This window comes from Cibotium barometz, chromosome 11, assembly GCF_041138505.1.
Source record: "Cibotium barometz isolate CiBa-2024 chromosome 11, ASM4113850v1, whole genome shotgun sequence".
NCBI lineage: Eukaryota > Viridiplantae > Streptophyta > Polypodiopsida > Cyatheales > Cibotiaceae > Cibotium > Cibotium barometz.
This window is the reverse complement of record NC_141056.1, coordinates 41,779,286-41,799,757: the sequence shown is the minus strand read 5'-3', so window position 1 is coordinate 41,799,757 and position 20,472 is coordinate 41,779,286. Positions and strand designations below refer to the sequence as shown.

The following is a 20,472-nucleotide window of genomic DNA, read 5'->3' as shown; positions in this document are numbered from 1 at the left end:
CTTGGTAAGCCTTGACTCTGTTCATCTATCTCTCTTTCTGTTGCTTGATGTCTGCTACAGGTATGTGTTATCTGGCTCCTTGTGAGAGGAGGAGTATGGCAGATTGACAAGGGATTAAGACAGGGATTGAACAGCACATGTATGTTGAGCTGAGAAAATGTATCATGCTCTTGAGTTATGCCAGATGTATGCCCATGGCTGGCCTGCTTTGTGAACTTGGCTGATCAGAGGGAGGCACAGTGTGTTGCTTGAGGACACAGATCTGTGTGCATAGATCCTCTGTGCTGAGAAGGATTTGTGGGCAGTCAGATTGGACTACAGGTGTAAACTCTTGGCTGGTTTTTGTGTTGTACTCAGCCATACATATTATTTTAATGGAATAAAGAAATACCGCAAGGGGCGCCAAGCTTTGGGGCCAACAGGTGTCGTTGTGTATTCAGATTTGGGCACTCTAGCTCCAATCTGTGTTTTGTTTTTCATCTAGACTACAAGTGGACGGGTGTTAGCTCTTACCGCACTCTGGTTTTCTATCAGAGGCCGGTTTCACACCGCCCGGCTCTCCCTTGTTGGTTGAGTGGTGGTGGTGGCCAACCAGGTGCTCACGGCATTTTGGCATTTTTCCAAGCATGCCACGGACAGGTGTAGAGGCCAATTTGGGACTGTACTAGTCTCTAGAGTCTGCACCAACTGTACCAGCCTCTATACTTGCTGTATCGACTGTACCAGTTGCCATAAATACTGATACCAGCTTGCTGTATTTGTTGTGCCGGCGGATGCCCTATCAAATGTGCAGCCATCTCTACAGTGGAGATTATGTGGTATTTTCGTTATGATTACTATTAGGCAATTTCATAGATGAATATTCGTATATGTTACGTAGCCCCTCAGTGCATGGGTGCAAGTAACTGTTGCAAGCATCTCCTGTCTGTACCATATTACTCAGTAGGGAGTAAGGGCTATTGTTCCATTTTTCCTCATTGTCCATGTTTTTCCTAGTTTTGCTAGTCGTGGGGGGACTGTTTCTACTGGCCGACTTGATCTGTTACTGGCTGTCTGTTTCTGTGCTGGCTGACCTGATTTTTTGGTGGCCGACTTCATCTAATGTTGGCCAACTGGCCTATTTGCTGGCTGACTGGTATTTATCCAGCCAGTCATGGAGTTCTCTTGCTGCTGCCAGCCTGTTTTGCAGTGGCCAACCAGCAGCCCAGGGTGGTATATATACCACCCTTTCCCCCCCCACTTCTTCTTGTACTGGATTCTGGTGTATATAGTAGAGTTTATACCACCTTCTCCTCTCTTTCATTTTTGTAATTCTGCTCTCAGTACTTTCTTTGTCTCATTTCCGCTGCCCATTTTGACATGGTATCAAAGTCCCAAGGGACTTGAAGATTCAGAGACAGTGAGAGCATTCCGGACAGCTGCATTTTGGTGCTGATTGCAGTATTGTTGGGCTGTTCGGGACGTGGAGAAGGAGGTAGAGGGCGGCATCATTGTTGGACAGCCACCTTGCACTTATTTGCAGCCTCTTCTTCAGGAGACTCAGACACAGTTGTGGGATCATGTCAATGCCCGTGTGCGTTCTTTCATCTTCATTAATTGCACACCCCAAATGATCAACCACATCAAACACATGACGCTGGCCCGAGGGATTTAGCGACACTTGGCTTCTTTGTACAATAGGGTATCGCCCATGAAGAGAATTTCCTTGGAAGTGCAGATGCGAGTGATGAATCCTGCAAAGTCTTTGACGATGTGAGAGCACATCAACAAACTCCAGGCTCTTCAGCATGATGTTCTTCAAGCTGGGAAGGAGATATCTTCAGAGGATATGGCCATCACTTTGATGTCTCATCTATCCTTTTAGTACTCAGCTTTCTATTCTTCTTTAATCACCAGTGGGAGGCTCAACACCATTACATGGGAGGAGCTTGTGCCGATGGTTTTGGACTAGGAAGAGCGATTTCTGAACCCCCCAATCTCCGTCTTTTTCTATAGAGTTTCTACAAGATCACCCCATCTCCTTCTTTCCTGTCTTTTTTCCTCAACTCTCAATTTCCCAACCCCTCTAATTATATCTTGCATTGCATTGGAAAAAATCTTCCATGATTCTTGTATAGTGCCTCTCCTCTTGAGTCTCTCAATTGCGTCTTCTGTTTGTCTAATAAATAGTTCATCCTCCAAAGGGCGGAGGTTTTGAGGATTTGACTGGCCAGCGATCGAAAGGCCGCAACAACAACAACAAGGGCAGAGGGAAGTCTTCACCAATGAAGTCTTCTGAGAAGAAGCCCAAGTCAGAGCATGATGCTTTGAAGGCTGAGCGGACCTGTAACCATTGTGGCCAAAAGGGTCATTATTGGAGGAAATGTCCTCAACGGAGCACTAAGAAAGGTGCTGATTCCTCAGTTTGCAGCCACAAAGATTCCAGCTTTTGTGCACTTGGAGATTATGGACACTAAGGCTTCATCTTCTTCGAGCAAGGAAGCGGTTGGTCTCACCATCGGAGATACTTGAGAGTGGATTCTAGACAATGGTGCTTCCAGGCACATGACTCTCTCCCAAGAGTTGTTACAAGATCTTTGAAGGCAAACATGTCACATCTTTATTGGTGACAAATCCACTATCCCGATTCACAATGAGGACAGGTTGGAGATCATTCCCGATGACAGAGAGGGGAAGCATTCCTCCCGGGTTCTTTATGTTCCATCTCCTGGTTTTCACCTTTTGTCAGTGCACGAGGTTTGCAAGATTGGCATCCGGTTGGAGTTTGATGAGCATTTTGTTGCTCTTCGAGACAAAGCATCACGCTAGGTTGTTTGGGAAGGCGGTGAATGGGATTTACAAACTCTCAACATTCTCTTCTCTTACAGGTACTCAGCTTGGTGATTTGTGGCATGTTCGTTTTGGCCACTTGAATGTGGATGCGCTGCGGCGGGCTTTTTGGGATCAAATGGTGGATGGCTTGCCAGATGTTGGCAGCAATCAAGCAGGGACATTGCAGTTCTTGCATCCGTGGGAAGTAACACAGGGAGTCTTTTCCAAAGCAGGCTACTAGGCGGGCTTCAAAACCATTGGAGTTGGTACACACTGACTTGTGTGGACCTATGCAAACCCCATCTTTGGGAGGCTCTTTGTATTTCATGCTGCTTGTGGATGATTGTAGGAGGTTCACATGGGTTTATTTTCTCTCATAGAAGGACAAAGCCTTTGCTCGGTTCAAGGATTGGCATGTTATGGTGGAAAAGGAGTTTGGATTGCAGGTGAAGACTGTTCGGGCTGACAAAGGAGGGGAGTTTTCTTCTAATGCTTTTGTGCAGAGCATGGCGTCGAGTGGGAGCTGGCCAATACAGAGTCGCTTTCAGAGAATGGAGTGGTTGAGCGTAAGAAAAGGACGGTGGTGGAGATGGCAAGGATGATGTTGGAGCATCGTAATCTTCCTCGTTCACTTTGGGGAGAGGCTGTGGCTACGGCTTTCAATATCCTCAACTGATCTCCAACGACTTCAGTGCCTAAGATGACTCCATTTGAGGCTTTTTTTGGCAGGAAACCAGATGTCTCCCATTTTCGTATTTCTGGGAGTGATGCCTACGTTCACATACCAAAGAAGAGAAGGAGGAAGCTTGACTCAAAGTCCCAAAAGCTTGTTTTTGTGGGATACAACTCTCTTTCCAAAGGCTACAGGTTATATGACCCAAAGCGGAAAGAGGTTGTTGTCAGCAGAGATGTTGTCTTCGATGAGCATGTTCTAGCTTCCACTGTTGAGGAGCCACCACTTCTTGGAGAACCAGATGAGTATGAGGATGATTCCCAGGCTATTGTTCTAGCTAGCCAGCCTCAGTCAGTTGTAGAGGTTGAGCCCGAGGTTGGAGATAAGCCACATCAACACAGCACGATGCTCCGCGTTCTGTTCGAGTACCAAAGTGGGTGTTGGACACCATTTGGGAGTCAAGTGTTACGGAGTATCCCTCCGAGTGGACCACGGAGGATGGACCTCGAAGATCGCACAAAGTTCGTGATAAAGGTCAATCAGAGGAGCTTTTACAAGTAAACTATGCATTGATGTCTCGTACATAGTAGCAATGGTGTCTTGTACATAGTAGCAATGGAACAGAAACGGGAACGGAACAAAAGCCCCACCAGGGGAACGGGAACAGGAAAAGGGCCAAGTCTAGAGTCCAAGCCTGAAGGTGACATGCAAATAGCAAGGAGATATCATGCATGGCTACTGCCAGTGATGCCTTCAAGGAGACTATCATCTATGTCATCCAAGAAAGCCATATCATCAAGACCAACATCTGCAGCATCCAAATCTTCAACCCCATCTTGACCAGGATCTGCAAGTCCATGTGTCTTCTCATCATCCGAGAATCATCAAGCAATATAAACTTCTCTGGTTTGGGAGAAGCCATATTACCAAGCAAGTGCAAATTAGCACTTACAAAAATCAAGTCATTGACTTGTTTTGTCCCAAATTTGTTCCTCTTCTTGGATGCAACATGGGCGAACACACTCCATAGTTGCTCAATCGGAGAGGAGCTTGCACCTTGAGACAAGATCCTTACTGCCAATGATTGAAGCTCTGGTGTACGAGCCCCATAATCCTCCCACCATAAAGCAGCCCCTATCTTAAACATGTCTCTCTATGCATCAGCAGATCCAAACCTTCCTAACTTGCTGCCATAAAATCCAAGTTGGTCTTTCACCAACCTTCGTTTATCTACATCACGAACTTGCCTAGAAAGCACTGTCTCCCAACCATCCATCACCTCATCATTGGCCTCTTGTCCACATCCTTGGAACTCGGGATCCAACACATACGCAACAGCATGCATGGGAGAATGATAACCATTCCATCGTGCTTCACGTAATTCTCGAACCTCTGTATATTTCTTATCAGACAAGCCCATTTCCCCTATTTTCTCGATCATTCGGTCAACCCCCTCATAAACCTTGTCAATGCATGGCTCCCGTCCATCTGCAATCCGCATCAAGCACATGATCGGCTTCATCACAGCATTGATAGTGTTGACTTTATTCCAAAATGTGAAGTCTTGTATTGTTCTCGCAACCTCTATGCCGGCTCGTGACCGAGAAAGAGCTCATTCCATCCACTCATTGCATACAACCAACTGCTTGAAAGGCAAGTGCACTTTGGATAACCTCTTCATCATGAGAAAGTTATAACCAAAGTGTGTCTCTGAGTACTTCAAGAGATCCTTTTTGAGCGGTCTCTTGCAAAATTCATTCAAAATAAACTAATGGTTTTGAATGAAGCTTATTATCTCCTTGCCTTTTTGAATGTGTGGATCAACCCACGGCAAGCTGTCAACATCCTTCAGTAAGTTGCTCAAACAATGAGCAAAGCATGGACTAAATGTGATATGCAGATACCTGCCTTCAAGCTTTAGACCAGCTACTCTATTTGTTGCCTCACCATCAACTAAGAACTGAATAACATTTTGTGGGCCAACTTTCTCAATACCTTGGACCCACTCTTCCACTAGCTGATCTACAGTTTTTCCAGTCCCACATGTATCGTGTGAGGAAATGAATTGCATTCTTCCTCGAGAATAAGCAACCATGCCATGAATGGACCTTTTTCGAGTGTCACTCCAACCATCTGCAATAAGTGACACACCATTCTTTGCCCAACTTTCATGCACAGATTCTAAAGCACATTCAATTGCAGCTTTCTCCTTTTGCAACAAGGTGGTGCGTAGCGTCTCATACGAAGGAGGCTTGTATGTTAGGCCATACCGTACAATCTCCTGGACCATTTCAATAAAATATGGGGACCTAGCAACATTGAATGCTACATGATCATGATAAAAGAACCTTGCAACAGTTGCATCTACCCTCTCTCTTTTGCGAGGATCCCAAGCTGCTGCCAAGGTTTGCTGCTTGCCGGAGCGTGCACCCATAGGTTGCGAATCTTGGGAAAATGCAAACCTCCCAAGTCCTCCATACTGTTTGTCCATCTCCCAAGTGTACATCTTTCCCATGTCTACTGAAGTAAGATGCATCAATTGCCGGTTTCTTTCGTGCAAATGCTTTCTCCTCTTCACTTGGGTACTTTGCCAAAAGCTCTCTACGCATTTCAGGTGTTGTCCCTGGGCATTTGTTCACTTGTGCTTTTTCATTGTTTACATGGCATAGATGTGCTCTCACACGGTTTGCTCCTCCTGACTTCTCTTTGTTACATTGCTTGCATTTCCATCGTGTTGCACCGCCCTTCGATGAATACCGTTCTAGCCTTTCAACCTCGTCTCACTAAGTAGCATTCGAAGCCGATCGCTTTGAGCCCGAGAAAGCCATGATTTCTGCAAATTCGGGCAACGAGTTGAATAGACTTTCAAAGTTATCCATGAGAGAAAGAAAGAAAGAAAGATATATTAACGTCTACGAGAGGCCAAAGTCGGCCTATGAGACAAAAAATAATACAACTGTGTTCTTCCGGTCATCGGAAGAAAAGGAAAAGAAAGAAAAGAAAAAGTGTGCATGTGTCTGGATACAACTGTGAATCATCATGGATCGGTGGAGCCCATATACAAACAATATAAAGGGGGGTGGGGATGTGGATGGAGTGCTAAGGCAAGATGCATCTCTATATGCTGAAGGGGTAGTACAAGCATGCTATGCAGATCTATGTCTAACTCCATCCAGTGCCATAAGAGGGATATAAGATATCATACATCGCCGATGCTGAGGCTGTGAGTGGCGTGAACATGTACCCTGAGTCTGAATGAAAGCGAGCTAGCCTCTCCTGTGTCTCCATCTCGTGTCTCATCCGGATAGCTGCTATCTCTCGGTGACGGAGTCGGGGTGCTCTGTGTCCAGTCTGTCTAGGTCTCCTCCTGGCTCTCAATTCCTCTGCTCTCTGTGCGGTCACCCCACGTGGTACATCAGCGAGCACTGGCATAGCTCTCTCGAAGAAATCTGTGAATTGGGACTGTCTCCCACCCCTAGTGGGAGCGGGTGTCTGGAGGAGTCTCTCTCAAGAACTATGAAGCTCTAGTAGTCACAAGCAGGGGCTGGGGCGACTGACTGCAGCAGCTAGGCTGGACCGGCTGGTACACATGGGCAACAGTAGTACGGGCAGGTGACAGGCGAAGTGCAAAATGGGAACGCAGAAGTACAGGGCAACGGGCGATGGGCAGGTACGGTACTTTTGGCCTATTTTTAAAAAAATATCACACGTCATCGTTCCACGTGGGGGAACGGCAGCCCACCGTTCCATTTGGGCATTCCCCCATCGATCTTGGTGTTCCCCTTGCATTCCACGGCCATTCCACCTATCGTCCATTCCCTAGCAACGTTCCGCTCGTTCCCTACATGTTGGCCATAGGGGAATGTGTTCCACTGTTCCCCAGGGAGGGAACGGGGTTCCCCTTTTTCTATGGTCTCGTATCATTCAGGACAAAGAGCCTACTTCAGTTAAGGAAGCTCTTTCCTTGGAGAATTGGAGGAAAGCCATGCTTGGAACTTGAAGCCATAGGGAAGAATAAAACTTGGGATTTGGTTCCAAGGTCGTCAAAACGGTCAGTCATTGGTGTCAAGTGGGTCTACAAGAAAGCCACCGTCTTCAAGTTTCCAGTCACCCTCTTGGCTGTTAACACACAACGAACACCCACGTCTTTCTGTGGGACCCACACCTCTAAGGAGCCACCGGTCAACTACGAGCCAACGCCACCACAAGTTGCAACACATGCCCACCTTTGCATAACACACAAATTCGCATGACACACATGCTTGAGCCTTTGCATTACACACAAGCTCCCATTGTCATTGACGAGGCTCCATACTTGTTGTCACAACATGTGCTTACTCACAAAGGTTTCCAAACCTCATGACCACCACAATCATCGAAGAAGGATCATCTAGATTTCTGCACAACAAATGTGCCTTCTTCTCACTTAGATGTCACCACACAAAGTTATACAACTCCATATGAACCACCTCTTAAAACCACTAAAGTTTCAAACCACACAACAAAATGCATTCAAAGATGAACTGCCAACGCACGATTGGCACCACCGACACAATCACCCAGTCAGGTGCACACAACCCCCTGCATCGTTTCTTCCCAACACTGGTACACAGCCACTAGTAGGTGTCTCTCATATTTGCCTTATTCAGGCCAGCATATATAGCCTGGCCACCGGCATATACACGACAGTGGCCTACAAGCAAGAAACTTCACATACAACCACTGACAGAAACTCCATCAGACGGTGACAGATGTTGATAGACCTCGACGAACGGAAGCACACTCCAACATCGATGGTGAAACACACAAAAAACTTCCTCTCTTCCTCACACAGAAAACACAGGCAGCCCCCAGCCCAGACCAGCTCTCGAATCATGGCTCTGATACCATGTTAGAAAAGCAAAGACAGAGCTAGCTATACACAAATGAAAACAGGGAAAGGCAAAAAGCCGAGTTTATTCAGCAATAGGATTTAGGTCAACACTCAAGTCACATGAGCATGCAGCATCAATCACGATTTCGTTTATGTATGTTTATAATTCATCAAATAAACACCTAAGACTAGTTAGTACAGCTAAGTATGACCACTCATTATTGCATAAGGAAACAGGAGGCTTTGACGTGCATTAGAATTTGGTCCACACAATTATTTAAATTCGAAGGCTTGAAAAAAAAAACGTGTTTCAATGCAACTATGATCTAGGCCTGGCATCCTTGATATACTATGTGTGCTTCCCAACTAGACTTTACTTACAAATGCAATTATCACAGCAACATTTAGAATGCAGTGTTTGAAAGTACCATAAAAACAGTATCGTTAAATACCTCATATATAGTGGGTTCTTTGGGAAGAGCACCAACAGCCCTTGGCTTTCTTATGATATCCACGGGAACTCGTAAGCGAGCTGCGGCAGATTTCAATGCACATTCTGCATCACTAAGAAGTTCATGTACATCTTCCTCTGGCCATTCCAGCATATCCTTAGATTTCCATAATTCATCTTGAACAAACTCAAGTCGATAACAATCATTAACTTCTAGCAAATAGTTGCACTCGCCGCCCATAATATGGAACAGAGAAGTAATTGCTTGTGGAAGACATAAATCTTCAAAAGCTGCAAGCAATCCTGCAAATCTTGTTTCAAATCTTGCTGGCTCTCCTGGATAGCCTGCATTCAAACTCTTCATATGAGCACAGCAAAAATAACAAGTTTCCAAATTCTCACTTCTGATTTCTTTTTGCAAAACACAGATTCTTCCATGAATAACCTGAAAAGATACATCAGTCATGGACAGTTGAATAAACAGTCCAATAAAATAAAATGAAGTAGCTCAGTGATCTTCATGATGAAGAGGCTTTGGGAGAAGGCGGCCACCTGGCCCTTCAATGTGGCATTAGCTGAGTCAGCACACTCATGCACAAGGTTAGAACATGTAGAAGGGTGCAAGCAAATTCGCCTCCCAACCGTAGATTCCATTAGGAATCCCTCCCGAGCCCGGGGCTAAGGTTCCACTCCCCACAAGCCAAGCTAGTCAGCCCTCGCATCCCATACCACTAGACTATAAATAGCTAGTAACCATGGATAATCAATAATAATGATCTGTAACCTACTGCAGCCTTCCCCTAATCTCAAGGCTCCCCAAACCTGCCCAGATTAGGGCCTAATCCCAAGGATTAGTGTTATAGTTCTCCTCAGCTATGAAACCAAACCACTTGCTCTTGGAATAAGCTTCCACCCACTTGACAGTGAGGGAGGAGGGCCTCTTAAGAAACTTGTGGGTGATTGCCGGTGTCTCAAGGCATTGTTTTGCCAAGTGCCTATCTAGTGGCAGGCAAAGCACTGTACCAAGAGCCCCAAGAAATCAATCTGCAAGAGAAAGGTGGAGCCATCCAGACACAGAACCAAAATCCATTGGGTAAGATTGTCGAGGGGATGATTAATCTAAGAGAGGGGCTACGCTTGGCGCCACTGTCCAGAAACACACCACCTAGCCTGCATATTGACCAAGGTCATGGTACTCCTTCGGCGCACCTTAAAACAAACAATGACACATAATGTGACTACACCAGCTAAAGGGTTAGAAACTGAAGAGAATCCATAGGCTAACTGTGGTGTTGTTCTACACAAAACAATGGGGTTCCTCTACGCCACACAGTCCTTGAGCTGTGCCACATGGAATTCAATTCTGATGTACTGATGGCCAAGCAACTAGACAACACTGAGTCGTCCCTACAGCTTGCAAGTGGTCCCTAAGTTGACTAAAGGCGGCTTTGCTACCTACAAGAAGGTGATAATCTTTGAAGAGGCTACAGGTCCTTGAACACTTACTCACCCTTGAATCTATCACAAAGGCCCTATAAACACACAGCCAACCATGGCGTCATCCAAAGACAAAGAACTAGGGACTATCACAATGGCCCTGTAGCCTTACAGCCAACCACGGGAATCACAACTAGGGACTTCCAAAGGGTTGCCTTGGCTGTCCATTGTGTTAAGTGTGCTAAAAGTGGGGTGTCCAGTACACAGGTTCGTTTCCCCACTAGAAAGAGGGAAACAACCGTACTCTGATACCAATGAAACCGATCCCGTCAAGTGGGAAGACTCCGTTGGACACCCACACGCGTAATAGCACAACTTTAAAACCACAATTTGAAATGGACAACTTAATACAACTTGAAATGAAATGAAATGGAAAGATGGACACCAGCACTGGGGCCGGAACGGGCCGACCCTCCCCCTCAATATATGATATATTTATTGGGAGTATTTAACAAATACAATGCTCCATGGGTTCCAAGAACCAGATGATGTCCATGTACATATGAATACAGTACCAAACAAATAAATTCGAAGTCGACGTTCGAAGTAGAAGTTCGAAGCAGAACGACCACTACTAGTGGGTCCAATCTCTACAGTCCTCTGCTTTCATTGGACTCCGCGGAGAGCGCCTCACTGGTGTTCCGAGACCACGCGCAAACAGGCGCTCTCGTACTAACGCCTGGCTCTCCCGATCTCAGCACCTTTGGACCGAGGTTCTCCAATAGAGCTTGGACTACCCGGCACCGAATGGGTGTTGCCGTGGAGAGAGTCCCTTATCAGATTTATAACAAAATACTTTACTTAAATCTGAAAATTCACTTACTTGTGGATGGCAGATGGAGGACCAATACCCGAGGTATCGGAAGCTACTTGAGAGAGACACCAGATGTAACCTCTTGAAGAAGGAAGACGCCGCCTATGGAAAGGAGGCACGATCGCCTACCAAGGAGATTAGCCACCTGCTGTGTAGAACACAGCCACCTTCTTGTGGAGGAGGGAGATAGAGTAATAACCACCACTCTGAAGAGAAACTGCCTGGTTACAGAGTATAACCTGCTGGAGGTGAAGCACACAGACGCCTTTTGTGGGTGGCCGTACAGTTTGTAAGGCTGCCAGACTGGAGGCGCATACACAGCCTATGTGGACGCCTGGCTGTACGTAGCAGCCTGCAGAACAGGCAGTCTGCGCAGCATACAGTTGCTGCCAGGTAGTACAGATATGCAGCTGCCTAGGTAGGAGCAGAAACGCAGCCTGAAGTGGGAAAACAGCCGGCTAGTTGCTGTGTTGTGGGCAGCCTGCTGGAAGACAGGTGCAGCCTTCTGGAGTTGGCAACCAGTCGCCTGCAGAGCAGCGTAGCTGTATGGAGGTGGCAGCCTGCAGTAGTTCTGTTGCAAGTGGAGCACACACCTCCTGGAGAAAACATGCGCAACCGGTTCGGCTGCCTGGGAGCAGAAACGTAAGAGATGGTCGCCGAAAGATGGTAGAAGCGAATCGCCGGGTGATGTCTACGCTGGAGGTAAAGGCTTTTTTATAAAATTTAAAGTGGAGTAAAACCCTTTGATTTGGCTGGCTCCCCACGTTTGCATGTGGGTGGCCAGTTCCAAGGTGGGTTGGGTAGGTGACCCACCCATACACACACACTTAGGTGGGGCTCTGATGGCCAGATTCATTCGAGGAATGAACGAGCCATTGGACACCTTAGTGAAGAATGCCAAACCTGTCAAGATCATGAGCACCCGAAGGCAATTGCTTTTGCATGCAAAGTGATGCAAGAAGGTTGTTGGAAGGAGGCAAAGGCTTTGGTGAGCGCTCTTGAACCAATCTACAATGTTCTTCACATCACTGACATGGAGGGCAACACTCTTGGGACTCTTGTACAAGTTCATGGACCAGATTGGAGAGACTCTCAACCGATGCACTCTCTTGACAGATGAGAGATACTCAGCATGCCAAGTTCCAACTTCCAACTAATTGCCTTCTTGTTGTAACTTGTATCTTAGGCTTTAGCTAAGAGCTTTGATCATTCATGGCTAATTTTCAGGGTTTAGGACATTCGACAAGTTTGGAACGACCGATGGGATTAGTTCCATAGACCAATCCACGCGGTTGCCCATATATTGCACCCTCTTTGGCAGAGTGAGGAACAGCATGGTAATGAACAATTGGAAGAAGGATGGCAAGAGCCACACATTTGGTAGACAAAATGCTGTCATGCGAGAGACACAACTTCAGCCAAATCTCATGGTGGGAGAAGTATGGGATCAATACCCCTCACTTGGTGAGTACAACTCTAAAAGTCACGATTGCTATTTCAACTTATAGCATGTAGACAATACATTGATCAATGATGATTATACTTACAAAGTTTTTGTCTTTTAATGGCAGAAATGCCTCGCCATTCGAATCCTCTCACAAGATTGCAGTTCGGATCCTTGTGAGAGGAACTGGAGCACTTGGGCCCTCTTCCATACAAAGAAGAGGCACAGGTTGTCTACTACTCAATTGGAGCGGTTGGTGTATTGCCATTGTAATCTCCGCCTAATTGAGGCGTCGGGCGATCCAATAGAGCCTCGCAGATCAATGTCGATAAAATCGACATTCATCAATGTCGATAAAATCGACATTGAGAAGGTGAAAGATGTCCCAGAGATTCCTCGGGAGGAGGCGCGACATATATGTCATGTTGTATGAGGAGTTGATAGCACTTGCTCGTGCCACATGAGCATCAACACAAGTATTATCAGCAGGTGCTAGTACCAATGCAACAACTGAGACAAGTGCGGCAGCTGAGACAATCTTCTGGGAGTGACGCTAAGTCAACCGAGGATGCTACTGATGAGAACATCGAGGATGTTGAGGATTGAGTGCCTAGACTCCAAATGGAGGACTCTAGTCTTTGGGGCCATCAAGCTCCTCTAGTTTGTCATGCATCTATCAACATGCTTTACTTTGTGTATTTCGGACTTCAATTTTCTTTTTTGTATCAGCTCAAGATTCAAACTTTTTTGTGTTCACTTCGAGTGCTCAGTGGACTATGTCACTCTTGCCTGCTTTATATATTGTTTCTTGAGTTTTTGGCAGTTCCATTATTGATGATGGAATTCGGATCTTGATTCTTGATGTTGCCAGTTTATTGATGCCAATTGGTCAGTTGGAGGCCCACTGAAACTGGGTGACCCAAATTCTTTAGTTTTAACTTGTAAACATGTTTTAATGTGTAAATGATGCATGTTTATATTGTTTTGCACGCAAGACAACATATTTTTTGTATATTATAAACTTACATATAAATTTTGGGGCCTATACCTCCCTTGTATGAAACGTTTTTGAAACATCTAGGATTTGAAAGAAACGTTTATGAAACACGTTTCAAAAAACCCTGGCAACTATGCGGAGCTAGCAAGGAATGTGTTATGTACTTAGACACTAATCTATGGATTAGGGACTAATCCGGTGGAGTTAGGGAGGCCAAGGATTAGCTCATACTTGGCTAGGATTCCCAGATTGATAAGACAAGCTTAATGGCCTTTTATAGCTATTTATGGCGTAGTAATCACTATATAAGTGATTACTATATAAGTAATCACTATATAAGTGAGGCTTGGGTTATTATTGAGATATAGTTGTGTAGCTGCACCACTAACGATCTGAATTAGACCAGGAGAGCAAACATGCTCATGCCACACACATGGCGAGTACACAGGTTGGCGTGTCAAGGCCTACGGCCGAGCTTCGGTGGTATGGGATACTGGAGTTAGAAATGGGACTGTGTTGGAGCCCTAGCCTTGGCTTAAGGATAGAAGTATTGATCCTATGGTTGGGAGGTGAGCTGGCCTGTTATTTCATGATTTAGTTAAGGAGTAGGGACTAACCTTGGTTTTCAGTTGTGTTTAGGGAGATTCACGAAAGGACTTAACAGGATGGAGAAGCCACAGAGAAGGGTGCAATCAGGGAGTACAAGGAGAGAGGGGGAGTGTAACTTGGACACAATGCTAATCAATACACTTAAATACACCAAGATTTAATGGACACAATGCTAATCAATACACTTAAATACACAATGCTAATCAATACACTTAAATACACTTAAATACACCAAGATTTAATGGACAACTTTCTCAATACAAGAAGTAATTTGTTGAATTGACAAGAGACGCACAATGAGCCGGAACGGCCGGTCCCTCCCTCAAATGAAGTATATTGATCTTGGGAGAATCAAGTACATAGTGTGTCACCATTTGGTCCATCTCCATGTCTAGAGCCACTCTTCTGGGATTGTTACTCCATAGAGCGGCCAGATTTGTGCCATGTTCACATGGGGCCAGGCCGATGTCCCATGTGAAAGGGCCAGTCTTTTGGTGTCACATGGATGGGAGCCAGATTCATGCCACCCGTGTGTGACGAATACTCTGTGTCACATGGACGGGAACCAGTTTTGTGCCACCCGTGTGTGACTTGCTTCGTGCTATATGGACGGGAGCCTGTTGGTGCCACCCGTGTATGGCCAAGATGGCGTCTTACCTATGGGATTGTCACTCCATAGGAAGACCAGGACATGCATTCATATTTCTGTCGTGCCAGTTTTGAGCCCGACAGGAACTTTTTGTACAAGTTTCATTAAAGGGAGATTTCGTCCATTACATGTGCACATGCATTTATGACTGCATGCATAAACTTGTTTTCGCATGATTTGTTTGCGTGTGTTTGCCTGTTTTGCTGTGCCAGTACACTGGACGGGGACGCTCCCAGTGTACTGTGGGAGTGCTGCTTGTTGACACATTGGTGTGGCGTGTGAACAAGTGGTAAGTATCACCATTTTGGCCCTTTTAAAATGTAAAATCCATATTTTGGCCCTTTTAAAATGTAAAATCCATAAGCTATGGTTAACTTTAATGTTTATAAGCTAATGTGTTCACACATTTAAAATTTGGGCTAGACATTTTCTTTGGATAGTGCCCACTGCCAATAAGTGTTAAATAAGTATTAAGGCTTTATAACCTTTAAAAAAAGGTTTTGCATGGAATTTTAGAATATTTCCCCCACGTGGGTGGTGGTTGTCAGAATGCGCAACGAAAGACTAACACACGTAGGAGATGCATCACCATCGAGCTCCATGCAACGGGCACTGTAGCATCCCTCCACCGAGCTCCCATCTCCCGGTGAGCTGCCTCCCAAAACACCGGCCGGAGAAGATGATTATGACAAGATGCCACTCTAGCCTATATATGGCTCTTCAACTTCCCATGCTTCCACTTATGGGATAATCCAAGGCACCTTCTAGCCATAGATCACACGCTCGAAATCACCAACCTTCCAACACCCTCCCCTCGATTCGAGCTCCACAAGCCACCGAGGCGCGAGGGGGTCGCCGAGGACTACACACGCCTAAGCCGCCCAGGACCACACACGCCCGGGCTCTGATACCATGTCAGAATGCGTAGTGGAAGACTAACGCATGTAGGAGACTCATCACTATCGAGCTCCACGAACACCCCCGACGGGCACTGCAACATCCCTCCACCGAGCTCCCATCTCCCGGTGAGCTGCCTCCCAAAACACCGGCCGGAGGAGATGATTATGACAAGGTGCCACTCTAGCCTATATATGGCTCTTCAACTTCCCATGCTTCCACTTATGGGATAATCCAAGGCACCTTCTAGCCATAGATCACACGCTTGAAATCACCAACCTTTCAACACCCTCCCTCGATTCGAGCTCCGCAAGCCACCGAGGCGTGAGGGGGTCGCCCAGGACCACATACGCCTGAGCCGCCCAAGACTACACACGCCCGGGCTCTGATACCATGTCAGAATGCACAGCAGAAGGCACGTAGGAGACGCATCACCGTCGAGCTCCACGAACACCCCACCGGGCTCCCATCTCCCGGTGAGCTGCCTCCCAAAACACCGACCGGAGGAGATGATTATGACAGGGTGCCACTCTAGCCTATATATGGCTCTTCAACTTCCCATACTTCCACTTATGGGATAATCCAAGGCACCTTCTAGCCATAGATCACAAGCTCGAAATCGCCAACCTTCCAACAGTGGCTAGCTACTTTCTCTCCATCGCCTGCTTTACCTCTGCTGTACCCGAATGTTTTGTACCCGCCTCCCACCTACTGCCCGTGTGTTGTACGACTGCTGTACCTGCCTGTACTTGCTGCCCATGTGCTGTACGACTGTTATACCTACCTATACCTGCTGCCTGTGTGCTATACGACTACTGTACCAAGCTGTACTTGCTGTACCAACTTGTACCAAATAGTACTTGCTGTACTTGAATTGTACCTATTGTACCAGATTGTAGCCTGTTGTACCTAAACTGTACCAGGCAAGTACTTACTGTATTAGGACCTGTACTTGCAGTGCTAGGTGAATCTGATTGCATGGTGAAAAGAATGCAACTCCATTGACTCCTACTACAAGCTATACCAGGTGCCTCATGTTTCTTATTTGTGTAAACTTAAAATTTGCTAAATTAAGTTCAAAGATTTCTTTAAGTTTTGTGCAGAGCAGGAACAAAGCATGTTTATGCTAAGTTGGTTAGCATGTTTATGCTAACCAACTTGTACCAAATAGTACTTGCTGTACCTGAATTGTACCTGTTGTATCAAATTGTACCCTGTTGTACCTAAACTGTACCAGGCAAGTACTTACTGTATTAGGACCTGTACTTGCAGTGCTAGGTGGATCTGACTGCATGGTGAAAAGAATGCAACTCCATTGACTCCTACTACAAGCTATACCAGGTGCCTCATGTTTCTTATTTGTGTAAACTTAAAATTTGCTAAATTAAGTTCAAAGATTTCTTTAAGTTTTGTGCAGAGCAGGAACAAAGCATGTTTATGCTAACCATACTCAAGAAGCTTTCCTAGTTTGATTAGTTTTTCCCCTGAGTGGTAGTGCTAACCGCGTCCTCAGAATTTTTGAGAGCCAGTGAAGGTTAGAAACACTAGGGAATCCGGGAGCAAAGCTTATCTGGGAGAACCATGCAAAGTTCCCTCCGCGGTATACCCCTTTGCCTGTGCTAGTACGGGCGTGCCTGTTGGTGCATGGTCCCGGAAGACCGGTGTGCACCCAGTGAAGGTGGGAGTGTGCCTTTGACTTGGGAATTCTTCGAATGTCCACACTTCATCGACAAGTACCCAATTGTTTGAGTTGTATTCACTCCATGTGAGGAGAAATTCGGCATATTGGCCCGTGACACTTGTACATATAAATACTCCAAGAAATACAAATGTATTGAGAGGGGGGGGGGGGGGGGGGGGGGGGAAGGGGGGGGTCTTTCCGGCCCCAGTGCTGGTGTCAAGTGTTATTGGTCATTTTCAGCTTTAATGTTGCTAATAATGTCCATTGTTGGTATTAGTTAAGTGCTCTAAAAATGTGTATTTTGTCTTCCGATTTGTAGGCCTCCTCTAGGGAGCAGTTACATTGGTATCAGAGCCTGATCGTCTCTCTTTCTCAAGAGGAGACACGGTGTTTTGAGATTGGAACCATACACGGACACTTGACTCAATGGACAGCCAAGGCAATCCTTTGGAGGTGCCAGATTCAAGAGGCTTCACGTGATTCTTATGCATTGCTTGGAAGGCACAAGCCTCTTGAGAGAGGTTATGACAGTGCATTCATGGGACAGCCATCCCGTGGAAAAGAGCCTATGCATGAGGATGAGCCCAATGCCTTGAGGACTGATTTGGAGCACATGAAGAAGCTTTTGCAGGCAAAGGAGCAAGAGCTGAAATTCTGCATGAAGATCCCCATGTACAAAGTGTCATTGAAGCAAGGAAAGCTGATGCTATGGTGCATATGACCTTTGAGTCCATGGCTCGTGTCATGGCCCTATGAAAATGGAACAGCACAAGTGTGGGCATGGTGGTTGTTGAGTCAAAATATTGAATGATTCACATGGGGGGTGCCCGGACAGAGTTAATGATGTGTGGACATCCCTAGGTGTGAAGGGGGGAACTAGAACATTAAAATTTTAATGTTTTATTGAAGGTTGCCCCTGGGCCTTAGTGGCCCCTAGGGAACTTTAATATTTATTAAAGTTGGGGCCCTAGGATTAATATGGGGAGGGGGCAACTCCACTTTTGGAGTGCATGCCTCTCTCTTCTCTCTCTCTCTAGCTTTTGGGGGAATTGTGCATGAGGAAGCGTGGAGAAGAAACGTGAGAGCAAGTCGACTGCTGAAGATTGATTTTGGCTCCTGTTTTTCTGTGCAAACCAGCCGTACAGTCCACGTGTGCAGCCCGTACAGCCCTGTACGACTGCAAGTACAGTACGGCTGCTGTATTCTGCTGCAGTTTCCTCTGTGGGTACAGGCGGCGTTGACAACCTGAGGAGGTACAGAAGCTGTGGGCTCTGATAGAAGCCGTACAGCAGGTACAGTCACCTGTACGACTGCTGATAGGTGGCTGTACAACAGGTACAGAACTGTACCATCAGGTACAGTCAGGTACAGCAGGAGCAGGCGCATCAGTATAGCTGCACGCGGCGTACTTTCTGGTACAGACAGAGCCGTACAGCTGCAGGCGGCGCTCTCCTTGGAACAGGCGGAGTTTTCTTGGTACAGTCGGTGCAGCATCAAAGGGCTGCAGGTACAGCATTGAAGTGGATGCAGAGAGGAAGGTACAGACAAGTACACTCACACGTGTGTAGCAGGGTTGTTGAAACAAGTGCCTGCAAGTACAGATTGGTACCGTTACTTCCTTGGTGCAGATCCACGAGCCGATTTTGGTAAGCTCTGCATCTGTTCATCTATCTCTCTTTCTATTGCTTTATGTCTGTTGCAGATTTGAGCTATCTGGCCCCTTGTGAGAGGAGGGGTATGGCAGATTGAAAAGGGTGGAGACAGAGGTTGAACAGTGAATGTATGTATGAGCTGAGATGTTGAATCATGTGCTTGAGATATGCCAGATGTATGCTCATGGCTGCCCTGCTTAGTGGTCTTGGCTGATCAGAGGGAGGCACAGTGTGTTGCTTTGAGACACAGATCTGTGTGTGTGAATCCTCTGTGCTAAGAGGTATTGTGGGCTGTCAGATTGGACATACAAGTGTAATCTCTTGGCTGATTTTGTTGTACTCAGCCTTACATACTTTTGAAATTTAATAAAGAAATACCGTAAGGGGCGCTAAGCTTTGGGGCCAACAGGTGTCGCTTTGTTTTCAGATTTGGGCACTCTAGCTCCAATCTATTTTGTTTTCATATCTAGACTACAAGTGGACGGGTGACTGCTAGTCTACCGCACTTTGGTTTCTACCAGAGGCCGGTTTCAAGGTTCCGTCCCCGGGACCAATCATCAACTTTCTGAAGGGGGTGAGCTCGTGGTTGCCTCAAAGAAAAGCCATCGCTGAAAAATTCAGCAAACATGTCTGATACAGACGATAAGTACTTCTATCATGAAGAGGAAGAGCAAGAGACCTCTCCTGAGAGAGATGTATCTGAGGATATTCATGCAAGAGAACAGGCTGCAGATGTTGAGCATTATGAGGATGTAACACAGCCAAAAGATGTACTTGGTAAAGAGGATGATGATGCTCGGTTTAAAGATCGTTTGGCTAGTGTTATGGATGTATTTATGCAGCTCACACAAAGTGAGAGGTTTGCTGAATTTATGAGATCCCGTATAGAGCCCGAAAAGAAGAAGAAGAAGGTTCGTTCTAAGAATCTTCCTCAGGGTCATAGTGGTGCCATCCCACAGGATCCATCTTTTGGCCAGTTTCCGAACATGCAGCATGCTTATGGAGCAAACTCACAGAGTTCCTTCTTTGGACAGCCATCAATTCCTCAGCAGAATATGCATCCAAGTTATTTTGGTGGTGGCTCGGTGTTCCAATCTATGACTGGGGGTTACCCTCAGGGAGGCATGGGTATGCACGGGCCTTTTGGAGCTAATTTTCAGCCTGGTATGCAGGGGAATATGTATGGTGGTATGCAGTCCGGTATGCAAGGAAATATGTTTGGAGGCATGCAACCTGGAATGCAAGGCAATATGTATGGTGGCATGCAGCCAGGTATGCATAATGGAATGTTTGGAAACATGGCTGGAATGTATGGTATGCCAGGTGTGGGAATGGGTAATGTTGACCCAATGATGGGCATGAATGTTGGGGGCAGCAATCTTGCAAAGCCACTTCCATACGATAATCTAACGCCTATGGGAAAG

The 20,472-nt window shown here is 46.2% G+C and overlaps 1 protein-coding gene across 1 annotated transcript in view; it reads right to left on the bottom strand.

Annotated features, from left to right (window-relative positions):
• Positions 1-20,472, bottom strand: part of LOC147634180 (IMP-specific 5'-nucleotidase 1-like) — a 116,619-nt gene that overhangs the window by 57,491 nt on the left and 38,656 nt on the right. Inside the window, exon 4 of the mRNA XM_086805333.1 lies at positions 8,810-9,153. Within this exon, the coding sequence (XP_086661459.1) occupies positions 8,810-9,153 (344 nt within the window). The remainder of the gene's footprint in view (positions 1-8,809; positions 9,154-20,472) is intronic.